This window comes from Mauremys mutica, chromosome 11 (genome assembly GCF_020497125.1).
Source record: "Mauremys mutica isolate MM-2020 ecotype Southern chromosome 11, ASM2049712v1, whole genome shotgun sequence".
Lineage (NCBI taxonomy): Eukaryota > Metazoa > Chordata > Testudines > Geoemydidae > Mauremys > Mauremys mutica.
Genome location: NC_059082.1, coordinates 83946065 through 83961831, shown reverse-complemented (window position 1 = coordinate 83961831; position 15767 = coordinate 83946065). Strand labels below are relative to the sequence as shown.

The following is a 15767-nucleotide window of genomic DNA, read 5'->3' as shown; positions in this document are numbered from 1 at the left end:
AGGTCAGACTAGATGATCGCAATGGACTCTTCTGCCTTTCAAATCTATGAACCTTGGACCTGCTTGGAAAAGGCAAAGGAATGACCAACACTCAGGAAGTGGGAGGAAGACAGGCCTAGTCCTATGCCTTCCACCCCCTCCATGACACACATGCATAATTCCCCCTCACTTCACGAGGAGAACGTTCACTTCAGCAGCTGACAAACCTCCACTGCCCCTTCTCCTTCCTTGGACAGAGATTCAAGTTCTCTCTCTCTGGATCACGCTGCCAATTTCCAGGGCGGGTCAGACAAAGAACAGTTCTCAACCTGCTACAGGCCACATCTAGGAGGCAAGGTGTGACAAAGGCCCAAACTGCCAGATGGTGGGATTGGGCAACAGGGGATGGATCACTTGATTCCCTGTTCTGTTCAGTTCATTCCCTCTGGGGCACCTGGCACTGGCCACTGTCGGAAGACATGATTCTGAGCTAGGTGGACCTTTGGTTTACCCCAGTACGACCGTTCTTAAGGTCTTATGTTTAAAGACCCAAAGTAAAGGGGACACACAACACCGCTCACACAGGAAACAGCTGCTTCCTTTAGTGTCAAGGCCTCTCCTTCCAGAGCTTCTGATTCATGGCTCTATTTCTGATGTGGTGTCTCCTCATTTTTTATTTACATGTGTGGAATGTGGTAACGTTGGGACTAAAATGAGTGACAGCCCTCAAAACTAGGGATGATTGAGAGGTGTGCACACAACTCACAATGCTGTTTGGGTGAAAGCAGGATTTAAGTGATTCTGGAACCTGGACCTGGCCTCTCTGTCAGGGGTGAATTTCACCCTCTGCAGAGAGCCCATCCCAGCAAAGTAACAGAACTTGTGTGTCCAAGTAGGCACACACAAGTTCTGGAAGTTGCAAATGTTTTGACACAAGTCAACCATGTCACCCATGATTGCACATAAACATGCTCAGGGAGACTGATCTTAAAAAAAATGTTCCACGCAGACCTAGTGACAAAGAAAAGCCTGCCCCTTCAATCAATCAATCGGAAATACAAATGTGAAGTGAAGTAAAAAGGTTGGAGCCAACAACTGCCCTGGTGGCCAGTGGCAGTGCATTCATTAGCCAGCCAGCTGGGAAACCAGCCCAGGTTAACCCCTTCAGTGCCAGTGGTTGAGTAGCTACTGAAGTAACATTCATGGCTTCCACATCAGCTCTAGAAATCCCAGCATCTAGCAGCAAAGTGTTAGGCAGCGGGCCCTGGCCTTTGAGATCTGGATCAATCATCTTCCAGACAAGATGTGCTAATTTGCTAGTGGCAAGGATCAAAGCATCCCATTAGCAAGCTTAGGAAGTGGTATTGGTGTCCGTCCAGTATAGCATCACTCCCTCGCCCTCCCCTCCTGCCAGAGAAGAGACGCGGTAACTGCGGCTGTCAGGAACACAGGACAGCTGTGGTTGGGAACGGGGAGAGGTGGATCTGGAAGAAGAAGGGTAACACTGATGATAGGACTCAGGGCGGGGGGAACTGAAGCTGTTTTACTTGCTCATTATTGTTTTTGGATAATATTGTCTTATTTGATATTGAAGTGTCCGAGAATAAAAAATTACATTGTAATAAACTATGCTGATGTAATAAACGCAACAATGTCCCTGCTCATTCAGAAGAATAGAGTAAGTAGCCTATATATAAAATGTAGTCACATTTTTGTCTAACATTTGCTATGGATTCCCCTATTCCCCTACCAGAGTGAACGAGCCATAGAAGTACAAGGATGGGCCACACCACCTGTCCCATATGGCAGGGAGGAGGCTGTTCTTGGTGGTCAAAAGTCCCAGATGGAGGCTGTTGGGTGGCTCTCTCTCCTTCACTCTATTCAGTACCAAAGAGTGGGAGACTCCCTGTTTCAGATCTTTGCTCTGGCATTCACTATATTCATTATGATGCTGAGGCAACTCTTAGTGAAGTCAACAGGAGTCTTTCCATCTCCCTCACAGGGCTCTGGATCAGACCCTCGCTGATAAGTCAAATCCTGCCAGCAGTGAGAGAAATAGTCTATGAATCAATGAGAAGTTATTAGGAAAGCATTTCCTCTACAACAATTTGAGACTCTAAAATGTCCAGTGAGAACGCTTCCTCAAATTTGTTTCGTTCAGTTGCAGTCTCTCTCCATTTGATTTTCACATGCAACCTTAGCTTGGATTACATCCAGCCAACATGCAAAGAGCTATATGGGGGGGGGTGTCCTTCTTTCTTGGGCCTGATCCTGGAGGTGCTTATGCACATGTTTCACTTCACTGAAGTCAATGGGACTCGTCATGGCAGCGAAGTTAAGCACGTGTGTGTTGGCGCGACCAGGGCCTCGGCCAGAACACCAAGCACTGGGACTCCTACATATAAAATTCAGCAGTGAAAATGCCAAGCAGGATGAGTCACTTCAAATATTGAATTAGAAACAAGACACGTGTCAGCCACGTGATTCCTACTCAGCTCCCACTGACTTGGATCAGATCCTGTGGAGGCAGAATGGCAGAAATACAGCATCTCCCTGAGAAACCAGCGGGATCTGCTTCTAGTTCAGATTTGACAAAAATCTGATGGTCACAATTTAAATGCCAAAAGGTCTGTTTTTCAACGCCTGCTTGGGTTTGTATGGAAATCTCGCTCATCTTTCAGCACTGTTCCTCCCTACACGACAGTCCCCTTACTTCCCTTATCTCTGTCCTCACACACCAAGTTATCATGCGCTCCTCACACAAGAGGATTTAACATTGAAGAATTATGGAGAGAATTTTCAATTTCACTGAGTGGATTTTTTGTAGTTCTAATAACTGATGTTGTGTTTCCACAGCTGGTATTAGACTGAATGCTGAGTATTGCATGGATTGTCTACTGGAGTTAGCATTCTCCAATGCATGATATCAGAAAATTGTTGATGGAGCTAAAATTTCTCTAGATTGGGTCCTAAAACAAAGATCTACCTATGAGTTAAGAGAGAAATTTGACTATTGTAGGGGCACACATTAAAATTTGAACAAGCATCTGTTCCATTGCACCTACTGTTGTTTTATAGTCAGCTTCTCAAACACAGCAGTAAATATATCCTACATTAATTTACTAATTAGGTTTTACTAGCCAAAATCTTACCCTTTACCTGCTGTTTTTCTAGTGGTAGTTGTTTCAAACACACACAGAGGCAGAGACACACACAGTTTAAATTTAAACTTTAAATTTTCACAATTTAAATTTAAATTTCCCTGTTAAACACACAATTTCCCAAAGTTAACACAAATCCACACCACATTCTGAACAGCTTGCCTTAGGGTGACCAGACAGCAAGTGTGAAAAATCGGGACGGGGGTGAGGGGGTAATAGGAGCCTATATAAGAAAAAGACCCCAAAATCAGGACTGTCCCTATAAAAATCGGGACAGCTGGTCACCCTAGCTTGCCTTGACTAATGAATTATAAAAGATTAATTTTCTACTTGATGTACCTGTCTGCATTGCTGCACAGGGCTATATTGTGATGCAGTTATTCTTCTGTATTTTTGATACATGCACCCAGAAATTAAATCTTCCAGTTTCCTTTTGTGCTTTTATTCTTCATGTTAGCATGAAGGCACCATCTGCTATTGTTATACAGAAGCCCATGAAGCCTACAGATTGATTCTCCTGACTTATAGAAGAGAATCATTTGGCATTGTGTGTATTAAATAGGAAGAAGTTGGTTTAATTCCTACACTAATGCCGTGAATACAACACATCACTGTAGATGAAGAGGACTGTATTAGACCAATACATATACAAGGCCAATGGTACATTTCAAGAGTTAATTCAAGCAGCAATTATGTAGTCTACGAAAAACAATTTCGTAACTTGACTATGTGGTCAGCTTCTACTGACTCAAGTCCTAATGCAGCAAAGGCATTAACCAAGTACCTAAGGGTTTTGCTGATCTGGGGCCTTAACTTCTCAAGTTATAATAGGATTAGCCAATGGAGATGCAAAGGGAGCTACATCTTTGAGGGCTTTGTTTAAAGCAGATTATCCTGCACTGAGAGGTGGAAATGCTTGAACAGATCTTTGCCCCTCTCTAAATTCAGTGTCTGGCTCACATGACATGCATGCAACATATTGACTTCACTGCATATACTAGACATGTCCCTAAAATGGAGATTACCACTCAGAGTTATTGTGTACCATGGTGTATGGTTCTGAAAGCTGGGTTTGTCTCCACTGTATGTTCATTGCCTATTCATTACCTACTGAAAGCATCTCTAATGTCTTCATGATCTGCCGGTTATCCCAAGAGATAACAAAAAGATGGGAAACCTCACTTAAAGAAAACCACAGGCCTAAACAGCTGAAAGCCATGCTCTGTATGTTTCCCAGAGTCTCATGGTTGGAACATGGTCACAATAACTTGTGGTCCCTGTAAACTGGGACAATAGAAACTGAGCTGAACCCTCAGCATAAAGGAAAGCAAAGATACCATTAGGATCAGACAGACTGTCCCAGAGCTGGTGAAAATTTCCCCATCAAAATTTGAATTTTTGACAAAAAATAGGTCATTGAGAATTCAAAATTTGGAAAATTTTGACCGCCATCAGAATGCTGTGAACTGTCACTTGGAGAATTAGTGACTTGTTGGACTGGCATGTTACATCATGCAGTGTGCCATGGCATGCAGCATGTCACCACAGCCTGGCACAAACACATCACCCCGATGACGTATCCTACCAGGCAATCTTCCCATATTATCGGGGTCACTTAAAACTGATGTTAAAAAACTTAAAAACCCAAAAACAACCCTCACCCCCCCAAAAAAATTTTTAAAAACCCAAACATTTTATCAGCTTTTCAACGTTATTAAAAGATAAAGATTCCATTGGAAATATCAGATACTGTGTGTTACTTCAATAGCCGTGTCACCAATAGATCATAGGGGTAGTGGGATGTGGAATAGCCTCATGTGTCTATTACACCACTAAAATGATCTAAACAATGTGCTAGTTATATATTATATGATGTTTTCTTCCCCCAGGCATCTGAGCTATTGAAAATACCATTCCAAATACTTGTAGATTTTACTGAGAAAGCAAAGGCAGGAAATGCCATGGCTATCAACAGAGATTCAAGAGGGACCTGGTATTCACAGGCAATCTGTTCACCTGGAAACAGTGACTTTGTTCAGGCACATTCAAAAGTCTCCATATGGGACAAAAACCGTGTATATTTATGCCAGTGCTTTAGTGCACACGTGATCCATTAAATACAGGCTTTAGGACAAGCAATTGGGTCACAAACAAGAATGTGTCCCTCAAAAAGAGATGGGGTATATTTTTAGTTGTCACATGCCAGGTAGTCTGGATAGAAGACCAACCTGTCATTTGATCTAGGACACAGGTCTGATGGCAGGAGCCTGCCCAGAATGAGTGCCGGCTTTTGATAGCTGAACCAGCATTTCTGGTCTCTTTAGCAAGAATGGATTGCACAAAGAAAGCTATGCACAATAAAACCAATTGTTACGATGTCTGCCTCGCCCTTCCCTCCCCCCACTGCAAAACAACCAGTTTCTTCTCCTAAAACACCCCCCCACCTATTTGATACTCTAATAGGGAAAGCACTATTACATTTGATCTAGTAAGTGGCATTTAATGAAGAGTCAAAGACACAGTTAAGTATCCCATTTGTTTCCCAGTGAGTGCATCTGATGAACATTTACCATTTGGCTCATGCAGATACAGAGCCTTCTGTGTCAAATTGCTTTCCATCTCCTGGCTTCCCAAAGCAACATCTAAAACTACACTAAATAATGACTGGCACTAGCACATAGGAGTAAAATTGTGTAGGGACAACAAAATCCCCCTTCAATTGTTCCTGGAAATCCTGGCTGAGATATACAAAACCTTTCATGTTTACATGCAGAGCTTTTTCCAATTGCTTTTTTCACTGAATTGATACTGTGTTGTTTTTGTATATTAGCTAATGAAACTTTTTCCTGGAAAAGCAGCAAGACTTAGATGCTCATTAACTTGAAGATACCGACCCCTCTAATGTGTCTGGACAAAGTCTGTCTTTTCAGCTTACTGAGGCTTCTTAAAATTGCAGTCCGTTTTTTGTGGGGGAGCAGGGGATAATGGGAGAAAAATGCAATGTCCCTTGTATCTTTTTAGTTCAGAAAAATATATGTATTGAACCACCACTTTGTTGTCTACACAAAGTACACAAGACAAAAAAAAGAATTTACAAAGGAGACCAGACTTGTATGTATAGTTAAATTTCCTTCCATGCAGTTTCATATTTGCCAGAAGTGAGAAAAGCCATTACAGCTCTATCCAGCAGATGTTTTAATCATGGTCTCTTCTTGTCGATTTACAGCATTCAGGTTTTGACTGATGTGACAGAAAATAAAGCAGACAGCTAGATTTATCACTGCTCCGATCTCTAATCACTCGCCAGTGTTTCTCCCTGGAGCACTGTTGGGATAATGATGTTTAGCATAACACCAGAAAACATCTTCCTCTCTTCATTAATGCCAGACTTGGAGAAATAGCCTCCTCCTCCCCCCACTAAAAACCAAAAAGTTGGCAGAAACTCCCACTCAGATTAATATGATGGCTTCTAAATTAACATGCAGATTTTACTGTTACTTTTTACTGAAATTGACTGTCAAGTGACCTGGAAAACAATCGCTTCCCTATGACCCACTTAAAACCTGGAACACGTCAACTTTTCCCCTCCAAAGAGCCAGTACTCCCATTGGTAACACATGCTACAAGTCCTGCTGCAACGGGAAAGGTTGCTACCCAATGCTGCAGCAGCAAAATCAATCACAGGCTGTGTCATTATCCACTAACAGGTGCAAATGCTACTTTCTAAGTTATAGACAGCTTGACATTTTTTAAAATAACAAATAAATAAAAAGTTTTTAAAAATAAAGCAGGCACCCTCCACAATAATCTAATGATCAGAAAGCTTGGACTACAGCTGAGTTCTGGCTGACTGAGGAATGGGGTTAAACCTGAATAATAAACATCCACATCAAGACTCTAATCTGCTTTGATCACTTAGGGTGCAAATGAAGTTAGGCATGCACTTAAATCTTTGTAGGGCTGGCTCCCAGCTCAGTACACTGCTCCATACAGGGGCTCATTTAAAAAGCCATTTGATAAGGTAAAATTAGGCCTTGATCCTGCAAAACACATATATGGGCACTTACATTTGCAGGATTCTGGCCTTACTTTCTACCTTAAAATTAGTTAGAAATGTCATTATGAAGTTTCGCAGATCCTGGCCCTGATATTGTTTTATGTCTAATACAAATACATGAGCTGCCCCTGCTGCCACTCAGTGTGGTTAAGGGGCCTCTGGATAAATGGCCCTAAGTCTGGTGCCTGCTATCGGCTTCCACACTTCATCCCCACCACTCCCACTTAACTGGAAGGCCAGAAGCCCAAACCCAAAGACATGCCCAAGTGCTGCCTGGAGACTGTTGCACCTCCACATGCTCGGCTGCGAGGTCACGCCCTTTGACGTGCATGTACCGCCACTAAGGGCTAGCCGAGCAGTGCTACATCAGCACAGCTGCACCAATGCAGCTGCACTGCTGTAGCGCGTCTATGCCGATGGGAGAGAGCTCTCCTGTCCACATAATAAATCCACCTCGGCGAGAGGCAGTGGTAGCAATGTCCACACTGGTGCTCAGGTTGGTGTAACTCACGTCGCTCAGGGGGTGGCTTATTCACACCTCTGAGCGATGCAAGTTATACCGAAGTATGTGGTAGTATAGACCGGGCCTTAGACAGCCATGAAAATAAAGTTTGGTCCTGCTTCTAAACGGGATGGAGCTGCTTAGAGGAGAGGAGACCCATTAATAAAGCAATTAAGCACAGGCCAGTGTTTTACCTTTATTTCTCTTGCCACAGGGTGCTACCAGTATCAGAGGGCCTGGCCTAGAGAGGATTGCTGCGCAGCAACGTCAGAGCCAGCACATGGGCAGAGCTCTGGAAACTGGCTTGGACTGTTGGCCCCAAAGGCACAGCTAGGGCTGATGGAAAGGGAGTGAAGGGGGTGCAGAGCTGGGCTCGAACCAACACGTGCTGACCCCGTGCTACCGCTCGCCAGCATTGCCAGAGTGACAGCAGCAGCATGACGACGTGGACAAAAAGCCAACAGGTATTGAAAACCCTTTGAGACAGGCATGAAATAACAGAGAGGCCCCGTGCGGGAGAGGCTGGCCTGGAAACAGCCTGTGGCACCCACACCACAGCCGAATGGATCTTCTTGTTAAACCCCCCAGGGCTGGGGGACCTACCCTAGGACCTGGCCCGGCTTTGCCTTTGTAGGGCTGTACGCTACGCTCCCCTTTGACATGTGGCCCCTGCGCCCCTCCCAGCCCACGCTGCACTGGGCAGATGGGAGCAGCCCCCAACCGTGTCCTCCCCATCCGCGGGAGGAGCCTGCCTCTTCCCAGGGAGGCGCCAAGGCCCCTCTTTGGAATGTCCACACACAGTAACTCAGCAGGGAAGAAGGGAAGGGGGACACAGCTGCTTTCTGAGGCAGGCTCTCCCTCCTGCACAGAACGGGGAAGGGCTCAATCAGGGGTGGGCTGGAAGATGCACGTTACGGTGGCACAATCTCTCTGCTGCAGGTGTTCTAAATGGCTGGCAACTGGACACTAAATATTCAGCACTGCCTAGTGCCCTCCGAGCCCCTAGACCCCTTATGCTTTCACGTCCAGCGTGACCACGGATCCCACTGAAATCCACGGCAGCACACTCACTGGCGGTACACCTCTACCCCGATAGAATGCGACCCGATACAACACGGGTTCGCATAGAGCGCGGTAACCCCGAGGCTCCAGCAGCGGGGCTCGGGCGGCGCTTTAAAGGGCTCGGGGCTCTGGCTGCTGTGGGGAGCCCAGGGCCCTTTAAATCACCACTGGAGCCCTGCCGCTGCTACCCTGGGGCTGCAGCAGCGGGGCTCAGCCAGCGATTTAAATCACCACTGGAGCCCTGCCGCTGCTACCCCGGGGCTCCGGCAGCGGGGCTCAGCCAGTGATTTAAATCACCACTGGAGCCCTGCTGCCGCTACCCCGGGGCTCCGGCAGCGGGGCTCAGGTGGCGATTTAAAGGGCTTGGGGCTCCCCACGGCCGGAGCCCCGGGCTCTTTAACTCACCGCTGGAGCCCTGCCGCCGCTACCCCGATATAATGGAGTTTCACCTATAACGCAGTAGGGATTTTTGGCTCCCGAGGACCGTGTTATATTGGGGGAGAGGTGTATTTCACCCCGGCTGCAGAGACGTTAGCGCCACAGTTTTGTTATGGAGAGCGGCCACAGGATGCAAAACTCCAGGGGGCTGCAATATTACCGCCTGAGGGGGAAGCAAGCAGGACGGCCCAATTTACAGCTACTTGGCATGTGTACTTACTCATAGATTTTAAAGGCCAGAATGGACCATGGGATCATCTAGTCTGACTTCCTGTCTAAAAGAGGCCAAGGAATTTCATCCCGTTACTCCTGTATTGAGCCCAATAACAGTGGCCTGTGCTATTATTACCCATTTATATGGGCGGTCCCACAATGTGTGACTGCAGCTGTAGGGAGCGCCCTGAGTTAGGCACACATCTGCATGTACAACTCCGCACCTTGCTGCATTCAAACCAAGCCATAAGTTCCTTGCCCCCTCCAAAAAGCCACGGCTGCCCCTTACCCCTTTGCAGATTGCCACAGCCTCCTTGGACATGGATTTGGGGTAGGCTACGTTGTGCTCCATAATGGACTGGAAAAGTTCATCTTCATCTTCCCCTTCAAAGGGCGCCTAGGGAGGAAGAGAAAGACGTCGTCATTGTCTCTGGAATAATGTTTGTGTCTATGATCTTCGGGCAGGAAGTCAGCCGCCTTTCATTTCTCTGGGTGATTCATGACTGATCTCTTTCAGATTGGCAGCCTCTCCCCATGGCTGTGATCCACGATGCTTGATCCCCAGCACCGCACAAAGCACACAGCACTCCCCCCCCTACCCCCCTTGTTTGCTGGTGACCAAACAAATTGCTCTTCAACAGCTGCTCACAATGGAATTTAACAAAATCCCATGGGAATCAATTAAAATTCAATTACCTGGCCAGCTAACATTTCATAGAGCAGAACTCCAAATGCCCACCAATCCACCGACTTCCCATAGGGCTGATAAGCAATTATCTAAAAACAACAAAAACAGCAGGATGACAACGCTTCAATTATTAGCCTGTTGGCACAATGCAAAATAATTCCAAGCCTTGGTCCAGGTCAAAAGGACAGGGATCTTTATTTGTGGGCGGATTTTCAGAAGTGATGAGTACTTGCAGCTGCTGTTGAAATAGACAGTAGCGGTATTCAGCACCTTTGGAAGTCAGGCATTGCACAGCACTTGTTAACATGGCATATGTATGACATCAGGAAAAACAAAACATTCACTCTGATTTTTCAGCTAGTATATATATATATATATATATATATATATATATATATATATATATATATATTAATACAGAACACATGGTGTCTAAAATACAGCCTGCTATGAGCTTCAGCTCCAAGAAGCCAGGTACATTGAGATATTGCCTGAAAAGTCAGTGTGTGACAAGAGAGAACAATAGTATGATCAATCAGAGTGATCAGGTTTGCTCACAACTGTAGGATCCCCCTGCCCTCTTCCCCCATCAGATTCATCACTACAGATACAACATTGTTTCAAGCAGAAACATTAGGCCAAATTGTACTCTCATTCACACTGGTGTAAAACTGGATTAATTCCACTGATTTCTCTACAGTTGCTCTGGTGTCACAGTACAGAATTTGGCCCTCTAGGTATATTCAGTAGAGGTAGATCTTTCAAAAGGGCTTATGAAATTTTAGTAATTAAAACTCTCAACATTTGAAGCTATTAGATTGCATTTTTATTTCATATAATAGCTCAAACTTCCAGAAAAGAAAAAAGAGAGAGAAAAAAGCTCCTACAACTGTGCAGCATCACATTTCCTTACAAATCTGACCATTTTGGAGAGAAAATGGAGATAACACAATTTTCAATTGAAAGCCATCACAGTTTTGAAATTTCAAGAGTCAAAATTTCATTGGAATAAAGGTCAATTTCTTGCCTCAGAACATGACATTTCACATTTTTTTGCATGGCTCTTTTTGTGAAAACTTGTGGCTGTGCAATCACAGTCTATACAACCTTGCAGTGAAATCAGCAAGATCACTTACCAGCTTCACACATAGCTTGGTTTAATTTCTCCTACATCATGAACAGCCATCAGTCACTGAACCCAACTGGAGTAATGTCTAGCACAAAGAAACTCTCCTTCTAGTGAAATAAATTGAAAGCTCAAAAATTGTTCCAGTGCATGGCAAGGTTTAAGTTACAATTCTGCTTCCAGAGAAATGCCACTTAGATATCAAAGTTGCTCAGTGGAGAAAAACCCACCAGATCATGAGAAAGTCCCACTTTACCTAAATAAGCCTTCTCCATTTCACATTCTTCAAAAATAGAGGCAGTTATATTGCACCATAGTTTATGCTTTATGCATGCAGACATTGCTGGTAAGTACAGTATTCCTGCATTAGGAGCGGACCAGAGACTGTTTCCAGAAATGCATGTCCCTGCACAGTACTCAGACCATTAGAAATCTGCATGATCACTAGCGGACTTCAGACATGTTTCAAGATTGTGAACTGCCTAAGTCACTTCACAGTATCTTGAATAAGGGCCCAGGCTATCACAGTCAATGGGATTGCTCATGTACTTAAATTTAAGCACATGCTCTAAGGGCTTTGCTGGCTCAGGGTCAGAATACTCATTGGCTTGTGTGATTAAGCCCCAAATGAACAAAGTACCTTGCCCACATGAAAGGACAATTTAGGCACACCAGCATAGACTGTAAAAGCAGCAAAGAATCCTGTGGCACCTTATAGACTAACAGACGTTTTGCAGCATGAGCTTTCGTGGGTGAATACCCACTTCTTCGGATGCAAGTGACTGCATAGACTGTGTGTCTTTATCATAGAAAAAGCTAATGTACAATCCCGCTGCACAACCGGGACATTTCCAGCCAAACTGTGGTGCTACTAGCATGTGTTTTGATTTCCCAGCTATTTAAGGAAAGAAACTACTCCAGCAATCAGCCCTTCTGAGAGTGAAGGAGAAACACCATTTGTTCTACCAAGCTACTGAGTCAGCCGGTCCAGGTCTGTCTGAATGACGATGCATATGGGGGAGTCTGGGAGAGTCCATGTTTCTGTCATTTTATTTTCCCGTTTTCAAATGAGGAGGTCACTTGAGTCTTGGGTACCACTGACCAAGGGGGAAGCAGGAAGGAAACCCAAGCGCATGTGCACACACAGTTATAACCAGGCTGGAAACCTGAATCTAAGGAACCCAGCTTCGGCAAAGAGCGAATCTGTGTTCTGAAGGGCTCTCTCGAGCCCCAGTTTATTTGCTTAGCTGCTGGGCCTCATTTCAGCGTACAGAGTTTGACAGGCCTTAGGCTGTGCCATCTGTTACTTAACACAGAACAATTACACAATTTATTCATCCCAATTACAGAATTCTATTCTGAATAGATTCATATATTCAAATACGAATGCAAATCACATGCTAATCACAGTAAAATATACACACAGTGATTCAGTTCAACTCCAAGAGGTTTTTCTTTCTGTTCCCACCTCCCCACCTCCCACATTTGACTGAGGCCCCAATCCTGCAATCTGATCCGCACAGACAGACATCTGAGCCCACATGGAGCCCCGTTTCTCTCCTACATAAAGAGAAAACCCTGGCACATTCCACCTCCCCTCCCTCGGAGAACAACAGCCCCAAAGAACAAAAGGCAACTGGTTATTTTTCAGATTACTCTGTCAATCTTCCATAATGCAAACAGCCATTTGCATTTGATTACAGCCATGAAATGGAGCAGGTTATAACAAGAGCTTCTCTCTGCCGATAGTTTGGAAAGGACCCGGCTACATACAAGAGGCTCATGGGGCAGGGTTCAGATAAACAATACACGACCAATCCTATCGGCCTAATGGATCAGAACCCTTCCAAAGTTACCACTCTGGTGTACGACACAGAGCCTAATTATGGCCTCTTACCACGATCCATTACTGCCCCATCAGGAAACTAAGGTGTTTTCAGTCTTTAAATCACAGGCCTCATCAAATGACCTATTAACAGTCTACTTTAAATCTACAAAAGCAATGACATTCAGTTAAGTCTAAAGATCAGTGCTGATATGCTGTCCTTAACTTCACAGGGGCCCTGATTCAGCAAAGTCCTTACACACGTGCCTGATTGTAAAGACATGAGCAGTGTGCTTAAAATCAGGCACATAGCTTGTTGAATTGGGGACTGTTCCTTTTCCTTTCAGTGGTGCTGAACTACTGAGATCTGACACGGAGTTTCAGCTCTGAATTTCCTTGACTTCTAGTTCACTTAGTGTTCCTTTCATTTGGTTTTTGGTGATTTGCCAATGCCCTGGGAAATTCAGGGGTGAACTGTTCACACCAAAGTCCTCTAAGAGTAAAAAATATTAAATAAAACAACCAAACAAAAAAACCTTCTAGGAAACCAATGTCTGTAAATAAAACACCAGCAAAAACAACCACTAAATAGCACTCTCTCTTCACAGGAAACTGTACCAGTGATGGTCACTCATACTCACTGCAGTCCATTAGGTACCAGGGTGACTTGTACCTTATAACAGAGCCCCAGCAAATGGGTCAAGCAAGTCACAGGATGTTTTTTCAGCTTCTTAATGGAAGGCAGTAGAGCCTAGTGGAGAGGGAACTGCACTGGAATTTGGGTCCTAATCTTGGCTCTGCTACTGAACAGCTGTGTGATGCTGGCCAAGTGCATGTGCATAGTTTCCCCATTTATGAAATGGGGATAAATTTACTTACTGCCTTGAGATCTACAAGTAAAGAGCACTATCAAAGGGGTAAATAATAATACTATTCCTGAATCCATTTGCATCCTAATTTCCCATTCTCTGCTTTTTCATTGAAAAAAAACAAATTAAACCAAGGAAAATAAATGCTTAAGTGATAATGCTCAGTTGACTACGAAAGGACGTGGTCATTTGTCCTGCTTTGAAGGAGTATTATTCACCCACAGCAACAGAGCTATTACTCTTAATACACAGAGGCTACATAACACACATTTGGGCTAGTAATTAAATAGCTACCTGGCTGAGACAAAACACAAAGCAGTTTAGAATACTAGGACATAATCGGACATACATCTGAAGGGGATTTATTTCCTTAAAATGTTTCAGTGGGTAAATACTAATGTTTCATTGCTGAGCATTCAGGCAGAACGTAAGAAGATTTCTTTGTTTTTTGTTTTTTTAAGGGGACAGGTATTTACGAGCAAGCGCAACATTGGCTACCTTAAATAAATGGCTAAGATACCCCCAGGCAGTACTTTAAGCATAATTTGTCACATGCAAGGCCATCAGTTGTTAAAGTAATAAGCTGACACGAGCATTAAGATATTGAACAGTTTGGAGACACTGCTATGAAGTTATTTCAGAGCACCTGCAGCCTCTCATTGCGAGTAACAGGACGGGGATGTCTCAGGATTATTTTGATAAGGGAATATTAGGCACTGGTAATTCTCTCTATGAGATGCAATGAGGAAACTGATCAGTCACGCAAGGCCAGTGATACGCTGCCCACCCACTTGCATTCCAACGAGAGACTTCCAGTACAAGGACAGGGAGATAACCCTCCGTCACGGCTGGGACGGGAGAAGGGCTGACTACAGCCAGAAAACCTACTGGTGAGTAGTTCTCCCTTATCGGATGTCCCTCTTTTCCCATCCAATCCAGTGACACCATTTACAAACAATGCATGTAGCATGCAGTGAGCGGATGGAGGTGCTTTACCTTATGGAAGTCCTGGAAGCCTTAATGGGCAACAAAGTATCAGCAATTGAGGGCAGAGCCAACAAGGTCAGGCCAAATAAAGATGAGGACCAGGTGGCCACCTTACAGATTTCAGAAACAGACGCTTCTGCCCTCTGCGGCCAGTCTGCTCCAAATGTGAGCTCCAGTGAGAAATCCCAGGAGCGGGGGAGAGATGGAGCCTTGTCCAGTCATGAGAAAACCACGATCTAAGAGGACAAAGATCTTTGACTCGATTTCTGCACTCAAGGGGCTGGGGGGCAGAAATGACTCCACCACCCAGGTAGGAAAACACAACATACGGATTCCCCACCTGGCAAAGACTGGCAATGGGGACTCAGCATTTCTGCGAGTACTTGGACAGCAGCCAAATCAAGAGGCAGACCCAACTGAACGAAAGAGCAGACCAAAGGGAGCCGTCACCCAGACAGGTGGCTGCACAGTCGCACCAGTGGGCTGGCTAGACGGAGACAATGTAATAGGATTCCCAGGACCGTGGGTGTAGAACCAGATTGGGAGCTCATGAATGCCCCCCCCCGAGGGCCCCATAACAAGAAGGGGGGTTTTGCTTTAAGAGAGCACTTATCCCAGGGCCTTGTAGAATGGGAAGAGCCTGGGGAAGGCAGGAATTCCCCAGACCGAATGAAGGGGAGAATTTCTGCACATTTAACACCTTGCGAACCGGGCCTTGTGAAGGCCAAAAGCTTCCATCCTCCTGCACCCTGAGCCAAAGCTGCGAAAGGGACAGAGTCCTTGTCGGCCTCCCTGAGTGAGGCAAGGCCTTATGGAGCGACGTGGCTATTGAGCCGTCCTGCAGATTCCTGGACCAGGTT

The 15767-nt window shown here is 45.0% G+C and overlaps 1 protein-coding gene across 1 annotated transcript in view; it reads right to left on the bottom strand.

The window, feature by feature from the left end:
• PRKCB (protein kinase C beta) overlaps positions 1 to 15767 on the bottom strand; it is a 232598-nt gene that overhangs the window by 18110 nt on the left and 198721 nt on the right. Inside the window, exons 14-15 of the mRNA XM_044980600.1 lie at positions 10109 to 10189; positions 9702 to 9809 (exon numbers count right to left, since the gene is read on the bottom strand). Coding sequence (XP_044836535.1) covers positions 9702 to 9809; positions 10109 to 10189 — 189 coding nt within the window. The remainder of the gene's footprint in view (positions 1 to 9701; positions 9810 to 10108; positions 10190 to 15767) is intronic.